At 40.6% G+C, this 19,656-nt stretch overlaps 2 protein-coding genes and 1 non-coding gene across 4 annotated transcripts; all 3 read left to right on the forward strand.

Moving 5' to 3' along the window:
- The first annotated feature begins 1,258 nt into the window (after window positions 1–1,258).
- psma2a (proteasome 20S subunit alpha 2a) lies at window positions 1,259–5,733 on the forward strand. The gene is made up of 8 exons (XM_063485206.1): window positions 1,259–1,337; window positions 1,843–1,919; window positions 2,072–2,204; window positions 2,336–2,458; window positions 2,746–2,827; window positions 2,956–3,029; window positions 4,619–4,676; window positions 4,758–5,733. Exons 1-8 carry the CDS (start codon window positions 1,297–1,299, stop codon window positions 4,872–4,874), a joined length of 705 nt encoding a protein of 234 aa, XP_063341276.1. The 5' UTR covers window positions 1,259–1,296; the 3' UTR covers window positions 4,875–5,733.
- Window positions 5,734–6,120: 387 nt separating this feature from the next.
- On the forward strand, window positions 6,121–19,357 carry LOC134635722 (ATPase family AAA domain-containing protein 2-like). Of its 2 annotated transcripts, XM_063485204.1 has the most exons (30): window positions 6,121–6,500; window positions 7,543–7,676; window positions 8,009–8,064; window positions 8,180–8,366; window positions 8,497–8,590; window positions 8,740–8,821; window positions 9,420–9,584; window positions 9,694–9,814; window positions 10,205–10,219; window positions 11,055–11,156; window positions 11,378–11,486; window positions 11,597–11,712; window positions 12,117–12,291; window positions 12,387–12,475; window positions 12,831–12,990; window positions 13,152–13,242; window positions 13,453–13,630; window positions 13,745–13,881; window positions 14,070–14,202; window positions 14,406–14,592; window positions 15,247–15,432; window positions 15,631–15,766; window positions 15,993–16,189; window positions 16,481–16,640; window positions 16,747–16,869; window positions 17,144–17,317; window positions 17,418–18,128; window positions 18,377–18,510; window positions 18,816–18,944; window positions 19,170–19,357. In XM_063485204.1, the coding sequence occupies exons 1-30, from the start codon at window positions 6,303–6,305 to the stop codon at window positions 19,200–19,202; spliced, it is 4,512 nt and encodes a 1,503-aa protein (XP_063341274.1). In that variant the 5' UTR covers window positions 6,121–6,302; the 3' UTR covers window positions 19,203–19,357. The 2 variants fall into 2 exon arrangements, with proteins under 2 accessions (XP_063341274.1, XP_063341275.1); XM_063485205.1 differs by lacking the exon at window positions 10,205–10,219.
- On the forward strand, window positions 14,731–14,867 carry LOC134638058 (small nucleolar RNA SNORA5). Its single transcript, XR_010095230.1, has one exon. It is a non-coding gene; the product is annotated as a small nucleolar RNA SNORA5 (small nucleolar RNA).
- Window positions 19,358–19,656: the final 299 nt, after the last annotated feature.

Raw genomic sequence — 19,656 nt, forward strand, 5'->3', positions numbered from 1 at the left:
TCCTTGTGTGCATATTTTAGATTTGTGTGGAAATTTGAGTTCTAGCTTTCCAGCTGTTTTTTTTTTTTTTTTTTTTTGCTTTTTGCTATAGCTATATTTTTGCTATTTAGTTCAGTTTAGTATCCAGAGTGAATGTTCTTGTTTAAGCTTATTTTTTTTGATGTTTAGTTTTAATTTAGTTTCTATTAGTTTTACTGTTAGTTGTGATCTTTTTTTTTCCAATACTTTATTTTCCGATTTTCCAATTAGCGAAGCATGAACAAAACACACCTCTAAACCCACGCACACAGAAGAGGAGAAAAAACAACAACGAAAATAAAGATGAGTGTAGGTGATGTTTTCAAGTGGAACACAACTATTCATCTCTGAGATCAATCTAAAAATAGGCAGCTTTCCAGCTTTCCAGGTAATGGTTTTACACTTTTTGGCAATGCATAGTGCCAATTCCAGGAACTTCTGTGGGCTTTTTCTTAATAGTGTACTAACATTTGTAAAGTCTCCTAATAAACATATTTGAGGATCTAAAGAAAAGAATAACTCTAAAAGTTTTGACATTTTTGCCAGAATGTGTTTACCTTTATGCAAAACCACGTACTGTGCAGGAATGAACCCTCCTCAATCCCACATTTAACAGACTAGAGAACTCTGGTTTATATTTATGTAATCTTTGTGACATAATGCAAGCTTGGTGGAGAAAGCCGCCATATGGTGGGCATGTGTCAAAGACAAGATTTAGGAAAATCAGTCCATTTGTTATAAAAAAAACCAAACAAAACACAGAATCTTCTAAAAGTACAAATCCAGAGTTTCAATAAACACACCATGCAATGCCTCATCAGGCAACTTGTAATAACATTTATACCAAATTAACAAATACTAAAACTAAGTATTTTCTATAAATAAAACCTTTAGCTTTATGTTAATTTAGTTACCCTAACGGACACAAAATGATTTCGGTTCATTTAATTTTTTTTGTTCAGAAGTCTAGTTTTAGTTTTTAGTTTTAGTTAACCATAATGGTATGTAATCACACAAATATCTACACTCAGTTCAAAATATGTACATATGTATTTTATTTTATTTTAAAGAATAATATATACTTAAGAAAAATATTTTTTCAAAACAGTGGAAATGACTAAACTCCCAAGTTTAATGAAATGCAAAGTAAAAATGATATAAAACGGAGTCATAAAATAAGAAATAATGATCGAACACACAATCTTCACAGGTGGCGATGTTCACTCGCGATCGCACTTGGAGCTCTCCAGAGCAGCAGAGAAGAAGAAGAAGCTCAAGATGGCGGAACGTGGTTACAGTTTCTCTCTCACCACATTTAGGTAAACTTTGTCAAAATATGGATAAAATTGAGTAGCCGCATCGAAGCTTATGGCATATAACAATTACTTTGTGGCAGTAGCGTCATCACATGTATGCATTACTTTTTATTTCGAGGCGTAGATAAGGTTTTGGAGCCGCTGGAGTTGATGCACTGTCATTGCCGGATAATGAATCGGCTAACATCGCCTATTAGCATGTTGGCTAACAGTTTTTCCAAACTGAACATTCAAAAAGATAAACTTTGTTCAAACCCATAACAAAAGCTCACCTGTTTTAATGCGGAACAGTACCCGAGCAGACTGAAATGGACAGCTTGGTTTTGAATGCTAAATATTTAGAGATTATTTCGGCAAAGCGTCGAATTAGCTTAAATGAGTCAGTTGTTTTAGATTTTACTTTCAGTTTCGTCTCAGTTAGTTACAATACGCTAATTCGGATTTCCAATCGTTTATCTGACTTTAACACATAGTAAAGCAGCTTGTTGTGTTTTTTTTTCTCTTGCAGCCCCTCCGGTAAGCTGGTCCAGATCGAGTATGCTCTGGCAGCTGTAGCAGCCGGAGCCCCCTCGGTGGGCATCAAAGGTGAGTCCACAACTCGACTGTAGCTTTCTGAGAGTGAATCTGTCAACATGTTAGCGACGCAAAGCATAATCGAAGGCTCTGCACATTCAAGCAGAGTTGAAACTGGTTAGAAACGCATATTCTTCAATAACTGCGTGACTCTTGATTTCCAGCTTCCAATGGCGTTGTCTTGGCAACAGAGAAAAAACAGAAGTCCATACTGTATGATGAACAGAGCGTCCATAAAGTGGAGCCCATCACTAAACACATAGGAATGGTCTACAGCGGCATGGGGCCTGACTACCGGTGAGTGTTGCCAACCGCTTTGTACTATATTGACTATAGTGTGACATTTTGTTAGGACTCTCTTGGCTCTGTATATAAAATGACAACTGAAAGCTAATTGCAGAAATATAATGAGTGTGTCATGTTGGCAGGGTTTTAGTGCGGCGAGCCCGCAAGTTGGCACAACAGTACTTCCTGGTTTACCAGGAGCCCATTCCCACAGGCCAGCTTGTCCAGAGGGTGGCCTCTGTGATGCAGGAGTACACACAGTCTGGGTGGGTATATACTTAAAAAAACAAAAAACATATACACACACACACACACACACACACACACACACACACACACACACACAAGTACACACACTGCTGTTTACTAGTGACATGATTTAGGAGTAGAATTTGTTTTGCATTGCTGTGACATTTTCTCAAAATTCAGTCCACTTTAAAAGACGTGTTAATGTGTTACTGATTTTGCTTGACAGTTTCGAGGTCTTCGAGAGAAATTAATTAGTGACATGTAATATTTCTCTTTCTCTCTTTCGTCACCCCTCCATCCCTAGTGGAGTGCGTCCATTCGGTGTGTCTCTGCTGATAGCTGGATGGGACGAAGACCAGCCCTACTTGTTCCAGTCGGACCCTTCTGTACGTTCTTCTAGTTCTCAGGACTGCTGCCTACAGCTCAGGATTAAATATTGCTTGTGCTTTTAAAAATGCTTTTGCAGGTCATCCTGCTAACCTAACGTTTTTTTTATTCTGTTTGTGTTTGGCAGGGTGCATATTTTGCATGGAAAGCCACAGCCATGGGGAAGAACTATGTTAATGGAAAAACATTCCTTGAAAAAAGGTACACGTTAATGAGTAACTCATTCATATTACTGAAGTGTTGCATGTTTATATATAAACTTATCTATCTATCTATACAACATCTGATTCTGTCACAATTTTTTGTGTATATGATTGTTTGCTTAAGGCCAACTTTAGTACTTATGCACTTATTAGATAGATTAGATAAAACTTTATTAATCCCTTGGGTGGGTTCCTCTGGGAAATTCGGTTTCCAATAGCACAGCACCGACAGAAGTTACAGAATGTGAGCAGAAATATACCACATATACACATATATAAATACAGAGACATATATAAATACAGAGTATACAAAAGGGATAAATAGAATAAATAGGAATAAGAATACAAGGGAATTGCACATTTCAAGTATTGTGAGTCTATTGCACCGTTGGATATTAACAAAAAGTATTGCACAGTGAAAAGGCACTACAGTTTAGTTGTCCCCCCTCCTTTGTCCTCCTGTTTCCCCTCCCTCTCCTCTCCAGAGAGGAGTTAAACAGTTTGATGGCGTGTGGGACAAAGGAGTTTTTAAGTCTGTTGGTTCTTGACTTTGGGAGAAGCAACCTGTCACTGAACAGACTCCTCTGGTTGTTTATGGCCGTGTGCAGAGGATGCCCAGCATCCTATGTACATTAGTGCTCAAAACCACTGAGTGCTGCCGCTCTGCAGGCTTCCAGATATTGGCCAGTTAGAAAAAAAAATGGGCCTTTACAAAGGTGTGGGTTGGCTAAAACAGGTTGTTTTTGAGTTGAAAGATGGTTCTGAAAAGTGAATTCAGTGCCAAAGTGACTTAAACCTGCAGAGGGCGACCTCTGTTAAATTATTTAGAAGTCTATGAGCTGATGGCCATACAAATCACTTGAATTATTATCTTGTTAAAAAAAATCGTAAGTAGTTTATGGCCTTAGTCACACAGTTTGAGCCTCATTTTTAATTATAGAATGATACATATTCAGAGTATAGTAAATGGTGACGCTTAAAGTCCAAACTCAAGAACATAAATAAGAAGTGCTGGTAGTCCACTAACCACTGGATAGATCCATCATTTATATGAAATCTGAGGGGCTCCATAAGATAAATAAGTTGCCTTTCACATTAACTTAAGGGATGCTGCACAATAAAATATATTGTTGGAAATTAGAATTATAGGTCCCATTTATAAAGTAATGTTTAATTAAAATTCAGTGATTTTCTGTTCCATGGACTGAGCTTGATATTTTGTACTGGATGTATTTGGTGCTCGGTGGCCAAACTCCCACAGTAAGAGCTCTGTGTATTTACTGTAGCTGTCTCAATGATCATGTGTAAACTGTGTTTAGAGTGCTATATCTCATTTGTGGTTTATTATAAAGCAGTTTGAATGAGTGGTAACCAATAAGCTCTTCACACAGTTTGAATTTAGACTGTTGACCTACTTTAAATTGTCTATTTTGAAAATGAAGACTGGGTAAATGCATTTTTAAGGCTCTGTACTTGAATAGAGAACCATTGACACACACCACCATTTAATGCAAAAAGGGGCTGCTGTGAAAGGGGTGTATTGTTTCAATAGTTCAAGGGTTTGACCACTTTGTTTTTCTTCCTCAGGTATAACAATGACTTGGAATTAGAAGACGCCATCCACACAGCCATCCTGACATTAAAGGTATACAGCTTGTAACCAGAAACAGTTTAGTGACTCCACCTTAGCTGTGGTTATTCAAACCATCTTGTCTTTGTGTTTCAGGAGAGTTTTGAGGGTCAGATGACAGAGGAGAACATTGAGGTGGGCATCTGCAACGAGGCTGGCTTCAAAAGACTCACCCCAGCAGAGGTGAAAGACTACCTGGCAGCCATTGCGTGAACACATCCCCCTTGGTCACATTCAAGACAAAAGCCAGCACAGTAGCCAATTGTCTCATGATGCATTTTTTTTTTTGTAAACCCATTATAAAGATAATATGGCCCCATTGTCTTATGATCAGACGGCTTCTGTTCTCCAAACACTGGAGAAAAAAACTGCTGTAACTTCTTCATATTCACAGTTATTATTATGCATTCTTATCTTGTATGACAGAATTAGACGGCCTGTTGACCATCACAACAGGCCGGCTGACCAGACCCATTAAAGTAATGAGGCAGCCTTTGTGCATGTGCCCAGTGACTGTGCATTGACTAAAATCTGCCAGTGGCAAATAACAGCTCTATAACCAGTTGGTATTGTTGTTGAGCACACACCCTGGTGCTGTGAAATGTGACAGTTGGCTACTGTGCAAATGAAAAGGAATGTGGACTCCGATGAGTAAAATCTCAAGTCTTCCATCAAATCTGTTTTTGTTGCTCATTAATGTTTGAAAGGCACTTAAAATCAAGCATGATAGCCTTCTGGATTTATTCAAAAGTGGTATTGCTAGACATGGCTTGGGTTTTAAATGTAAATGAGACTTCTTGAGCCCAGGAGAAGCCTTAATTTGCAACCCTGATGGATTAATTCTTCCTCATCCACTCTGAAACCCACTAGGAAAGAGGATAAACAAAAGGAAGCACATAGGGAGGATCTAATGGGAGGTTTTGAGATTTTACTGTCAGGATCTGATTGCCTGTACAGCAGTTTTACATGATGTACTCTTTTTTTCAGCCTACAAACAGTTCCAAAGTTTGTATTTTTTTTCTCTTATGATATCTGTCACTTATTCAAATAAAAGCCGATGAGTTGGTGATGACTCCGTGTGTTTAATGTGCTTTTGTTGTGAAATGGCAGCCTTATCGCGGTGTTTTGATGTTCAAACTGCGAATGAGCCGTTTGAATATCTGCGGACTTAAATGAGCGCGGACTTCACAGCAGAGCGCGCTCTAACGTGAGCCGGAACACCTTTTTTTCAAATTGTAGTGTGTCCCTCCGCTTCCTAATGTTTTTACGAATACTGCGACTGTTCCAAGAGTGGCTACAGCGACCATTCAAACCCGCCGTATTATCGACATGATGAAAATAAATCTACTTTAACAGTTAATTTCACTACCCGTGTAAAGTTCATCTTATTACTCCGCTTTGCATTTAGCTAGGAGGTCTATTTTTGCGAGCGGCAGGCCGTGGCCGCTTACCTCATAACCTCTGATGACGTTTATGGCGCCAGAAATCAAGGCTTTAGTAAGGAGCTCGTGTGAGTCAGCTGGTGGATATATACCGTTATATGTAATGTGTCGGCGGTTCTGTAACCGCCAGTCATTTTAATGTAGATTGGCGGTTTATTGCTCGTCGTTCATGTTATTATAAGGTTGTTTAAGAGCCAAGATGGTGGTACTACGCAGCAGCGGCAGTGTCGGAGCCGAGCCGGTAGCGACAACACCGACGAGGAGGTCGATTGAGTTGGATACGAGCTCCGAGTTTCTCTCGCTGCTTCCCGCGTCGCAGAGAAAGTCCGCCCGGCTCAGCCGATCTTCCCGGGCCCCGTATGACAGCTTTAGCAGCCCTGAAAATAACACTGCGAATGTGAGAACACACACTGAAACAGCTGGTCAGATAAGTAGATGACCGTTTGTTGGTTGGATAAGTCGGCTATGAATGCAACTTTGCTGTGCTAGTTTAGCTACCATGCTAAGTTGGCTAAAAACTATCCTCTCCGCTGCTTTACTAAGTTACTGACGCATTGTTACCTATCATGATGTATCGAAAGAGTTAAAAGCATAGTCACATTATTTTTTATTCATCCGTGACAATCATTTATAATCGCAGTCTAAATGACTTCTTAACTAAATCACCTTATTGATTTGCCGTTAAGCATCATAATCATATAACAACATTGTATGATATCACATAACTAAACTCACTGTTAGTTACGTGTGCGTGTTTGTATTGTTAGTAGAAAGATTGATAAGGCTTCTGTTCATTCAGTAATTCTTCATTAACCTTTATCTTAGACCCGTCTGTTACTTTATAACAAAAGTACTTTCTAAATCTGCTTGATGGAAAAGAAATAGTTGCAGGAACCGAGGTCAGCCGCCGCACTAGAGGAGCAGATAGTGGTTTAGTTACTAGAGCAAACCAAGATACTATCGTGTTTACTGCACAGGAAAGCAAGTTTATAGCTGTTCAGTCATATGACCATCACTTCCACCCAGCAGTCCTCTTTGCATTCATGTCAGAGCTTCGGTTTGCTATATTTGCTTTGAATTAATTACCTATAGATCATAACATAGTTGGAGTTAGACATGTTAGTGTGTGTGTGTGTGAGCACGTTATAAGAGTGATCTCAAATATAAGATACTACATGTGAAGGAATTTAAGTGACCTAGATAAATTATGTAAATTAATGATATATAAATCAGTCCTTTTAGTACACAGGCGATAACTGATTAGTAGATGTGCACTCTCTGCACATCAGTTTTCCACTCTAATGTTAATCATTAACTGCACTTAATCTGAGCATGAGGTTGACTTCTTAACTCATTAGACAGGCAGCTTTTAACTCCCGACTACATAGTCTGTAAACTATAACAGCACTGTGTGTCATTGACATGCTGATATGAAACAGGGGGAGGACAGTGGTCTCCACCACTCTCTGAGGACCAGAGGGCAAAAGGTTAAATTTGAGGTCTTGTTTGCGGACTCGCGACCCAAGACCAGCTCCCCTGCTGATGAGGACAAAGTTGGAGGCTGCTGTACCAGGTAATGCAGCACCACTCACTTTGTTAATTGATTATTTTTTAGTTGTGTTGTTTAACAAGCTCTCTGGTGCCTCTACCTGCAGATTTGAAGGTTGTGTGTTAAATGTGTAATACCTGCCACTCACTAAAATGACTGATGGGTATAAAAATGAGATTTTTATATTATCGTCAGCTAGCTGAATCAATGCCCAATTTAAACTGTAATATTTTTGCCATCCAAGTTCGCCAGCTGTATGCAAAATCTAATTCTCAGTGGATTTCCATCAGTGCTTAATGTATATGAAATGCAGCAATATAACACAAGAAAATTATTGTTTTGTCATTATTTGTCAGGAAATCTTCCAGGCTGCAGAGAGATGGAAAGGCATCGAATGGCAAGCAGCAAGCAGGTACCATGTACTGTAGAATCCATGCTTTTAAATTAAAGCAGTGTAGAGTAACTTATATATTTTTATATTAGTCTCTATACATCTAACTTGGGAGAGCTTATGTTTTGCATCCCAGATGTTCCGGATGAAGTGGAAGGGTCATCCACTCCCAAGAGGAGCCGCTTTAACCTACGAAGCCCAGAAGTGGAGGAGGAAGAGGAGGAAGACGAGGATCATCGCTCAGTGCGTCGCAGCTCTCGAATCACCAGATACAAACTGGGTTCCCGCAACCAGTCTGTGCTGTACGACCGCCTAATTACTAAGTGAGTTCAGCAGCATTCACTCAGCAAAGCCGTCACCTCTAGTAGTATTTAACAAACACGGTTCCATACACAGTGGGCTGATGAGGGATTAGATGAGACATGAATGTCCCGTTCTTCCTTTGTCCCTCAGCACTGCTGAAGCTGTTCTCCAGAAGATGGATGACATGCAGAAGATGAGACGCAGGCTGGGGAACCGAGACCGGGATAGAGACGCTAAGGAAGAGGTGATAATCCACACAGGAAACTTCACAGCTCTGCATGGTGCTCTGTAATGTACTGTTTTTATGGCGAGTGGGTAGCTAATAGCTGACAGTGTGAAGCCATCTTCAAGCTGTCAAACTGATGAGTGTTTGTTTCTGTTTCCTCTGAGCAGCGGAGTGTGTACACGAGTGGCAGAATGAGAAGGTCTCTGAGGAACAATGTGAAGACTAAAGAAACTGAGAAAGAGAACCAAGGTGAGATGGTTAAAGTCTAGTAATGTTAGGAACACATTTTAGGAATACTGTGTGCAGTGGGAATGTGCACAACTTGCTACTGTCACTGTTCAGTACCAGACGTACCAGTCGTTTAATCTAATCCTTAACATTTGAATTGATACCCAATGCAGGTTTTGTGTCCTGAATATTATGCAGCCATTTGCCACCAGATGGAGCTGTAGTCACTGTATTGAAAAAAAATGCCATCACTCTGTTAATCAAGACCTGAAATTTTTGTTAGGGCTATTATTGTTGGCTATTTCGCAGATACAAACTGCTTTCTCGTTTTTTTGTTTAGGCAGCTTTGAGATTTTCCATTAAAGGCTCCTCAAATAAAACTTGATATCTAAGGGCTTGTTAGTTTTAGGCTAGTCGGTTAGTTAATTTTTTTTTTCACGTTTAGTCGACTAAGAAATTAGTCACCAGGAACGTCTCTAGTTGAAAGCATGCTGGTCTGAGTTTATCTTCTTCAGGGGAGGATTAATCTCAACATCAACCTCAACATTCAGTGAGGTTTGGACAGCAGCAGTGTCATGTGGTGTTTCATTTTTGTTTTACATTTTCATTGAATTCACAGGAGGGGATGAGGATGATGATGATGAAGAGGAGGAGGAAGATGGAGAAGATGACGAGGAGGAAGAAGAAGATGATGAGGATGCTGAAGATGAGGAAGAAGAAAACCAAAGACGCTATGACTTCAGACAGCGAAAGACCGTGGTCCGCTATCAGGCCCCACTAGATGGTATGCTGTCCATTCAGAGCTGTGGATCGTCATCATGACTAACTAGAATAATTGCTTGAATTGCTTTTGTCTTGCACTGTTGAAGGATGCTTTTTTTTTTCTTTTGTAGAACCGAGAGAGACCAGGAAGCGCAGCATGTACTTCAAGGACCACTCCTCATCTACCAGGCGCAGGTTCAGATTCAGCTCCACAGCCCCGAGGAGTCCCTACAACAGGAGGACAACCAGCAGGTTAGTGTCACAGCTCAGCTACCGAACGTTACCCTGTACATACAGCATATGCAGGATTCCATCTGAGTAACACCTCATGCTGTTATGTTTTGTTTTTCTTAAATTTGTACATGTGACAGATGTTTATTATTAAATCAGACAGGATTATTTTAGCGCATTGTCCACTTTTCTCAGGTTATGTATGAACTTTTTTAAACAGTCACATCCCTGTTTGATACCTGTTTAGATCCTCATCTCAGACATACTCAAAAATGTTTGGCAAAAACTTGATTTCAAACAGATTCTTTGAGACCTATTGCCATAACACTGTTTCTACTAGTTGCTAGCATAATCACTGCATGTCAAATCCATCCTCTTTTCTTCCTCTTTTTTTCCCCCTCCCACCATCAGGAGTAGTTCTGAGAGGTAAGACCCTCACTGCTAGTTTTTGTCAGTGTTTACAGTGTTTGTAGTTTGTCTTTAATAGAGTCTCTCCTTGTTAGCTCTGCAGTTGTTGGTAATTGCTGTTGGTGCATTTGAGTTTCACTCTGCTGTTAGTAGTAAATACTGTGGCGAGTAAAGAGATGATGAACCAATCTTCATTCAAACATTATGCACTTCAGGGCATTTCTTTTAGGCTGTTGTAAAAAATCCAAGCTCATCACTGAATAATCATATGTTAAATATCAGTCTTGACCATGTGGAAAAATGTAGATAATGGAAAAACTTAACTTGATTATTCATTAATTAGTTTTATGTTCCCCTGTTGCTCGTTACAGAGCAAATGCCCTAGCTTTCTATTTTAGTTTATTTTTGTATTACTTTGTATTTGACAGCTTTTATTGGGTGCACTTGTTTTCATTTCTGCACATCTAATCTGAAGCTTCCGTCACTTTAAAAACGTTTGAATGTTGTGCAATTGGTTTGGCCTCACAAGCCTTTTAAGTTTTCCGCAAGTGAAGCTCTCCCTGTGTGTTGCTCAGGTGTCGTCAGGTGATGGTGTCATCTAAAGTGGTTGGATGAGTCACTCCTGTTTTTGCTGCACTTGTACAAATCAGATATTTTGCTTTGTTTTTTCCTCCATATGATTTTTACTAATGAATGATGACCAATGGTGGTGTATTGTTTTTTGTTTGTCACAGTTTATGTGTGGCTACAGATGGCTTCTAATCCTTACTATTGTTGGTGAGAGTAACGTGCCTCCATGCTGATACATCTTGTTTGTTTACAATAAGCTGCGTTAACATCTTTTGGTGCACAGGAGGAGACATGCCATCCACAGCAGCGACTCCACGTCCTCCTCCTCAGACGACGAGCAATTTCAGAGACGGAGGAGTAAGAACAGGAGCCGGTCAGTCAATAGGTGAGAGCAGCAGGTGTATCAAGGTGTTTTTTTGTTGTTGTTGGTGGGGGGTTTTTTGCAATGTGAAATAAGACACATAAAAGGTTGCAAAAATGATTTTAAAGAAAAAGTTGTGGTTAGTCTTGTGACTCATTAGTGAGAATGCCAGAACTCCTGATTGTCGTGTTTTATAATAATAAAATGCTGGTGCTATTTACAGTTTTTGTTTGTGTGTCCTGTAGATGTCTACCTATGAACCTCGTGAAAGAAGACCTGCTGGGGATCCACAAAGACAGGATGAAGATCGGAGCCAGCCTCGCTGATGTGGACCCCATGCAGATTGACAGGACGGTGAGCTGCGTCAGAGAATGGCCCGATTAACAGATGCAAAGAAAAAACATGTTACACTAAAGCACATTAAACATGCAATCCTAATGTAACTCTGTTGTGAATGCGATCAGGTGCGGTTTGACAGCATCGGAGGTTTGAGCAGACACATTTCAGCCCTAAAGGAGATGGTGGTGTTCCCGCTGCTTTACCCAGAGGTGTTTGAGAGGTTCAAGATACAGCCACCCAGGTAAGCAGTGTGTTTGTGAACAGGAGAAAGTTGTGTGTCGAAAAGTCACGGTTGCACATTATTTTTAATGTAGTTTGAAGATTTTTTTTCAATTTATTTTCCCAAATAATGAGACTACATAAAGTACACTACACTATGTATACAATATATACAAGTTCAGTATATTACACAAACATGTTTATTTTTTAGGATAATTTCAGTTAATAATAAAGTTTGAAACATCTTGAAACCAAAATATCTCTTGGATTGTGCCAGTTTTCTTCTGGTCTCTTCCACCTGTAGCAGTGAATGTATTTTTTCTGCTGCAAACTTTCTCGCTCTTTGGTTGTTTAGTGTCACTCCTTTGACCGTCTTGAGTTTTGCTTCTGCTTCACGCATCGCTCTGGTTTTCTCTTGTCTTTCAGGGGCTGTCTCTTCTATGGTCCTCCGGGCACCGGTAAAACACTTGTAGCCAGAGTTTTAGCCAATGAGTGCAGTCAGGGCGACAAAAAGGTTTCGTTCTTCATGAGGAAAGGAGCTGACTGCCTCAGCAAGTGGGTTGGAGAATCTGAGAGACAGTTACGTCTGCTGTTTGACCAGGTAAACTGAACTCATCTGCCTTTATGTTGAAAATTAAAAATTTAATACCTGTACATGTATCAGGTGTTAATAGGTTCTTACTGGGTTCTTTCCAGGCATATCAGATGCGTCCCTCCATCATTTTCTTTGATGAGATTGATGGTTTGGCTCCAGTCAGGTCCAGCCGTCAGGACCAGATTCACAGGTCAGGCTTGTTTGCAGTGCATGTGTCTTTACATTATCTCAAATTTAACAACTTTGTAAAATAAACATTTGCTTGTATATTTTATTAGGAGAAAAGTATAATTTAAATTAGGAAATTGTTACAGTAGCTTCTTTCAGCTCCTAAATGTAGAGCTCTAAAATGCACCAGAAAAATGAAGCAGAACTGTCTTTATTTTGTTTGCTTGTTTTTTCCAGTTTATACTGTCTCAATTAGGTACCTTGATAGAGTGGGTACCACAGTGAGCCTTAATATTTAGGCATGTTGTGTCACTGTGTCCTTTTTGTTACAGAGAAGACTGTTAATGAAAACTAAATCTAACCCTTTGTGTCTGTAGCTCCATTGTGTCGACCCTCCTGGCTCTGATGGATGGATTGGACAGTAGAGGAGAAGTGGTTGTGATTGGAGCTACGAACAGGCTGGACTCCATCGACCCAGCTCTGAGAAGACCTGGACGCTTTGACAGAGAATTCCTGTTTGGCCTTCCCGACAGAGAGGTGAGGAATGTAGTTTATAGTAAGCAATACGATATAGTAAATATTGGTAATATTTTGTAAATATTAGTAGTTTCCAATACTGCTGCACATTAGCATGAGTAGAATAAAGCAGCATTGCTCGTTCTGAACATGAATTGTTGGCATCTTATGTTGTATGACAGGCAAGAAAGGAGATTCTAAAGATCCATACCAGACAGTGGACTCCTCCACCCTCTGAGGCTTTTCTGGAGGAACTGGCAGATAAATGTGTTGGTAAGTTGAGCACATGTGTGTCACATACAGATACATGCTTTATTAAGTTATAGTTGTCCATACTGTATAAGTAAATTGAAATGTGATAGGAAGAAGGAAGGAATAAACCCGAGACACTAACAATCCTGAATTCATGCAGGAAGCGATCACATGAAGTTTTCTGGCCATACAGGTTAAAGTTTGCTCATTAATAAACTGTCTGTTGTTAAGGTTACTGTGGAGCGGACATCAAGGCGGTCTGTTCAGAGGCAGCCCTGTGCGCACTGCGGCGTCGCTACCCACAGATCTACTCCTCATCACAGAAACTTGTACTTGACGTTAACTCCATTTCCATCACTAACAAAGATTTTATGTCCGCCATGTCCAAGATGGTACCTGCTGCCCAGAGGTACAGTTTTAGTGCTGTCTTTACAGTCCTTATGCAGCCTGATTGCTGCATACATACTGTTACTGTTAAGTACTTTTAATAATGATTGTGATAATTTTTCTTTTTTTTTTTTAGAGCGGTAGTGTCACCAGCTAAAGCTCTGGTACCTGCCATTCGTCCTCTGCTGAATGCGGCCCTGCAGAGCATCCTCCTCACAGTCAGCAGAGTGTTTCCGCATGCTGAGATGGGCTTAAAGAGAAAGAGGGAACAAGGTGCAGTCCTTCTTTACCTTGTTATTCTTGCTCTGTTGCTACACGCATGTTATGTTCATCATAGGAATTCTTTCAAGAAATCAAAGACTGAGAGAAACAATAAAAAGATGTGACACACAAAGAGCTTTTTTCATTTTCTTTAATTCAGGGTGTAATTATTTGTACCTGTTGTGTTTGTGTGATCCAAGATGTGGCCTGTGCTGTGTCTGATGATGATCTGATGTTCAGTGAGGAAGAGGACTCTGAGGTCTGCCCCATTGGACAGACCTCCCACTCCCAACACAAAACACCTGCTGCTAACGGCCTCCTGAACCTCCACAGGTAGGACACACAGTCTCAAATATAAGGTGTTATTTTTGACAAGTACTGTTTGAAATCAATTTTAAATCAAATGGCCATCTACTTCTACCACTTTGTGTCTTTACATTGCCTCTCTGTTAGCTATCTGGAATGCCTGAGACCCAGATTGAAGTGAAACATTCCTATTACTTCACTATCTCAGTATCTCTGTCCCTCCTGTGTAGGAGCGTGTTGAGCCAGCCCACATCCTACCGTCCCCGGTTGCTGCTGGAGGGCAGACCAGGTTCAGGCCAGAGCTCTCACCTAGCTCCTGCTGTGCTCCACGCTCTGGAGAAGTTCACGGTGTACACACTGGACATGGCCGTGCTGTTTGGAGCCAGCGCAACTGCACCAGAAGAGACATGTGCTCAGGTACATGAGCTATAAAGCCAAATAAAATTGAATATACCTTAAATATGTGATATTATGGTTACATTTGGATCATTTGCATTTAAAGAAAATGTAGAGGTACATGTTGATTTGAGGTGGTCTGGAGGTAATCTTTGCCACTGCAGCCATGTCAAATTCAGTGTGTTCTTTTAAGTGGACCTCACTGGCCAAAATGGCTGCCACAGAAACACTGTAGTTCATGGGCTCCACTTCCTTATACCATGAGCAGTGGGGATAATTATGTACTACAGACAAGTGCGTGTATGAAAGAAGATGCTGTTATTTTACAGTGATGCATGGCAGCAGGCTGCTCACACACAATCATAAGCCGCCCTGCTTTGCTGCACTTTTAAGTAGGAGGTATGGTTGATGGTGCAGCATGATTGAAGCAGGGACTGGGGTACTGGTCCATTCAAGGTCATGAGAGCAGAAAAGAGAAGACAACAGAAGAAACTAATGCTCCAGTCCTGGGCGAGGCTTAAGCAGAGCATAAGGAAAACACACAGAATAGATTAGTCACAATGAAGGAGGGGCAGGGAACTGACGGCTGTTACACGTCCATACCCACGTCTGTAGATTTCAGTCCAGATGTCGCAATTGCATTAGAATTTACTGCTCTTGTCACATGTTCTGCAGATTTTTGTTGAAGCCAAGAGAACCTCCCCCAGTATCCTGTACATCCCTCACATTGGCCAGTGGTGGGAAACAGTTGGCCCTGCTTTAAGAGCTACTTTCCTGAGTCTCTTGAGCTCCATCCCGGCCTTCTCTCCTATCCTTCTGCTCGCTACCTGCAACCTCCGTTATGACCAACTCAGCACTGAGGTATGGAAAGATGAGTAATGCTCTGTTTCAGGGGCTGCAAATGTGCCAGAGGATAAACAGTTATTACCTGCTTTGTCAAATGTTCTTACAAGGTGTAATAAATCAGTGTCTCTGATTTTACTGAATGCAAAAGGGCCTGCTGAAATTTAGAGCTGCATTCATCTGCGGTATTCTCACCTCTCACCTTCTTCATCTCAGGTACAGGAGTTGTTTCGGCTTGAGTACGGAGAGGTTTTCCAAGTTCAGGTCCCCACCAGTAGGGAAAGAAGAGACTTCTTTGAGGATCTAATCCTCAACCAGGCTGCTAAGGCCCCTGTCTCAAAAAAGAAAGCTGGTAAGCCTAGACATTCATACTAACATATCTCCCAGCTCATGACTAAAATTGGCTCAAAGCAGCAGTCTTGTAGTTTAAGTGTGCAACATCTGTTCATATGGTGGCACAGTGTGGAAATGTTCATCTTATCCTAGATGGAAGCTAAAAGCGGATGCTTCCAAGATATACATTTTGTCTCTTGCAAAACAGAATTGAATTAAATCTGTCAACTCTTCACTTGTCTCAGTGCTTCATGCATTGGAAGTGCTGCCAGTCGCCCCTCCACCAGCTCCACGTCAGCTAACACAAGAAGAGACTCAGAGATTGGAGGAGCAGGAGGAAGACACCCTCAGAGAGCTTCGCCTCTTTTTACGTGATGTCACCAACCGTCTGTCCCAAGATAAACGCTTCAAGGCTTTTACAAAGCCAGTGGATTTAGAGGAGGTAGTAGTTCTATTATTATTCCCTTGTACTCCAACAATGCCTTAGACAGCACTGGATTACTACAGTAGAGAAAATTTCAGGAGGGGAGCAATGACTGAAGGTTAAAGATTTGCCTAGCTAAAGTATGTGTTTAGATACTGCCACTGGGGGGCAGCAAACCTATCCCCACAAATGACAAGTTTAATGTGCAACTTACTGCGGTGCTCATATCAACCGATTTTGTCCTCTGAGATCCTCTGAAATGTTTGGTTTCATCTCTTTCCTTCACTCAGCATCTGTCCTGTGTTTCAGGTTCCAGATTATGCTGAAGTGATCAAGAAGCCTATGGACCTGTCAACAGTCCTCTCCAGGATAGACCTCCATCAGTACGGAACAGTCAAAGAGTTCCTTCAGGACGTGGATCTCATCTGGCAGAATGCCCTCGAATACAACCCAGACAGGGATCCCTCAGGTACACACAGTGAACAACAGACACACACATGCACACACACCATGGATAAGAGAAAGAAGGAAGTGAAATACAAGTGCTCACACATAGGCTGCTTGTATTTCCTCAGATCGTCAGATACGGCACAGAGCATGTGCACTGAAAGACACAGTCCATGCTATCATCAAAGATGAACTGGATGAAGATTTTGAGAAGCTTTGTGAGGAGATCAAGGAGTCATGCAGAGCAAGAGGTCAGTTTGTGTCTCTATGTGTGTGTGCACGATTATTTACATTTGTCCTGGTCCAATGGAATTAGAAAGACTGTTTGGTTTAGCTCAGTTATAAAATAAACAATCTGGGGTCAATCACTAATGGCTATATAAAAAAAACCCTTGAGTAATCTGAAATGTTTTAGTTTTAATGTGACATAACAAACTCTGTTTCTCTCAGGTTTCCTTAAGGAGCAGTTCATTTGCAGTTTTAAACAAGTAAAAGTGTACATATTTCTATTTTTGACTACCTCAGGTTGTTCCACTGCACGATTTACTCCCTCCTTCTACCACGTCCTTCCCAAACAGTCCAAATCTCCTGCTGAGGCTAAGATCACTGACAGCAGCTCACAGAAAGAGCTGGATGGATCCACAGTTCCAGCTACTAATAATCCATGTTCCTCTGCTTTTACAATGCCCAAAAATACAGGTAAAGATCATACACTTAAATCAGTAGCAAATAATCATATACGTAAATCAGATGCAAATAATCACTTAGTTTATGGATTACAACATTTTTTTTCCCCCAGCCCAGAAGAAGAAACGTCGGAAGAGCCGATGGTCCACTGGCTACTATGCAAAGAAGAAGTCCATTTCTCCTCACGTGTCCAAAAATGATGATCAGCTTGGGTCCGATGAGGAGGAAGAGGATGGAGATGATGAGGATGAAGTTGAGAAAGCAGGAGAAGAACTTGATGAGGGCGATGGAGCAGAGGAGGATCATACGATAGCTGATGCAGAGTCAGAACCTGCAGAAACTCACATAGATGGTTTTGGACTTTCTGAGAAAATACAAAGCAGTGAGGAGGGGAGAGTGGAGAAGAAAGCAGATCCTGAAGATGAGGTCAACTCATGTGAAAAAGCAAACCTGGAAAATCACGGCGTGACGCAGAATGAACAAGAAAAGGTGGACGATGCTGTCGCACATCAGTTAGAGGAAAACAAGCTGTTAGGACAGGAAGCAGAAGAGAACCACGAACCTCTTTCAGTGAACACTAACAAGCACAGCTACAGTGAGGCTGAAGCAGATAACCAGCATCCCCGCGCAGTAGATGCTCAAACTCTAAACCTGTCAAAAACTCAGACTGAGCTGAGTCGGTGTGTAGGCCAGGAAGAAAACATCAAGGTAGTTACAGAAGAGGAGGCAGAGCAGAACATCCCTGCTGAACCAATGGAGGTGGAAGAATCCTCAACCACAGATGCCTGCACAGCTGCCAGAGGAGAGGAGGACACAGGCACAGGTTGGATGTCAACACACTAAGACTGGTTTCTCACGTTTAATGTGACACCAGATGTTTAGTTGAAAATGTTGCTGAAAGGGGAAAAAAGCACACGTCATGTCCAGCAGGGAAAGCAGATTACTAGTATAGTGCTTCTAGACCACAGTCCTTGGGCCTCAGAGTGAAAATACCAGCAGGCTATCATCTGTTACAATCGTGTAAACATTTTGTGTGTTTTCCTGTGTGTGCATGTCTGTTTGGTGTCTCAGAGCGGAACGTGAGGCGAATGACTCGGGCTCTGAAAAACGCTGTGCTGCAGCAGCAGATGATCAATGTGAACAAAGCCCTGCAGATCTTGGACGAGGAAACCCCTCCTGTAGTTGTGGACAAAGACAAATTAAAGGTGTGGGATACCGCCTGTGTAGTGTGTGCTGACAACGACAAAAAAGAGAACTAAACTGCTCAACTGCAGATTTCTCTCTCTCTCTCTCTACACACACACACACACATATATATATATATATATATATATATATATATATATATATATATATATATATATATATATGTGTGTGTGTATATATATATATATATATATATATATATATATATACACACACACACACATATATATATATATACATACATATACATATTTTTTTTTGTAAATGTGTAATTCCATTCCTTTTTTTTCCTGTGTGTTTTCAGGTGCTGTTGGAGCAGGTGGTAACTAAAACAGAAGGCTATGAGGTGTATAAGCTGGAGAAACTGTATGCTCTGCTCTGCCAGAGCATCTATAGACACAGACGAGACTACAACAAAACTGCACTAATACAGGTGATTACTGGAGGAGCGTTGGTAAACTTTGCTCCTGGAGATATTCTGAGTTGGTGTAACTGATAACTTTAACGATGGGTCTCCGTATGATTATGAGTATTTTATCACAATTGAACTTTGTTGATCAGTTTTGTTTTGTATTTTATTTTCAAAGATGTCTACTTTTGCTTTAGTATTTTAATGTTCCTAATCTGTAGTTCTTCCCTTGTGTGTTTGTTTTATTAGGAGATGGAGCAAGAAATTGAAGACTTCTGTTGACATGTCCACATGAACAGCAATGTCATTTTTAATAGTTATTCCCATCCTTCCATATGTGTAAATAGAAACAAATTGGTTCTATTTTCATAGAAATCCACAGGCACCTATATTTGCATTAGCTAATACTTTGTACCACTTCTCATGTTTATATTTAATTAAATGGGTTTCCTCTAACTGTTGTTGTGTGCCTTCTTTTTTTTTTTTTTTTACCCCCAAGCTGATCATTTAAAAATGACTAGGTCCACAGAAATCTGCTATATTTGTGCACTTCAGGGTATCAGCAGACTCTGTATTAGAAAGCATCATGTTACTATCACTTCCTGTATTTCACTACTACAAGTTGTGGTTGACTGTTCAAAAGCCAATCAGGTTTAGAAAGTTTTACAAGTTGTTATCAGCGATTGCGGAGGGACTACACAAACTTATCTGATTTTATATATAGATAATACTTTTA

This window comes from Pelmatolapia mariae, linkage group LG10_11, assembly GCF_036321145.2.
Source record: "Pelmatolapia mariae isolate MD_Pm_ZW linkage group LG10_11, Pm_UMD_F_2, whole genome shotgun sequence".
In the NCBI taxonomy this organism is placed as follows: domain Eukaryota; kingdom Metazoa; phylum Chordata; class Actinopteri; order Cichliformes; family Cichlidae; genus Pelmatolapia; species Pelmatolapia mariae.

Coding starts and splice junctions, on each gene's coding strand:
- psma2a (XM_063485206.1), top strand. CDS start 1,297: ATGGCGGAACGTGGTTACAGTTTCTCTCTCACCACATTTAG. Junction 2,205..2,335: donor GGCATGGGGCCTGACTACCG/GTGAGTGTTGCC, acceptor TCATGTTGGCAG/GGTTTTAGTGCGGCGAGCCC. Junction 2,459..2,745: donor CAGGAGTACACACAGTCTGG/GTGGGTATATAC, acceptor CTCCATCCCTAG/TGGAGTGCGTCCATTCGGTG.
- LOC134635722 (XM_063485204.1), top strand. CDS start 6,303: ATGGTGGTACTACGCAGCAGCGGCAGTGTCGGAGCCGAGCCGGTAGCG. Junction 15,433..15,630: donor ATGACCAACTCAGCACTGAG/GTATGGAAAGAT, acceptor TCTTCATCTCAG/GTACAGGAGTTGTTTCGGCT. Junction 18,511..18,815: donor TGGACAAAGACAAATTAAAG/GTGTGGGATACC, acceptor GTGTGTTTTCAG/GTGCTGTTGGAGCAGGTGGT.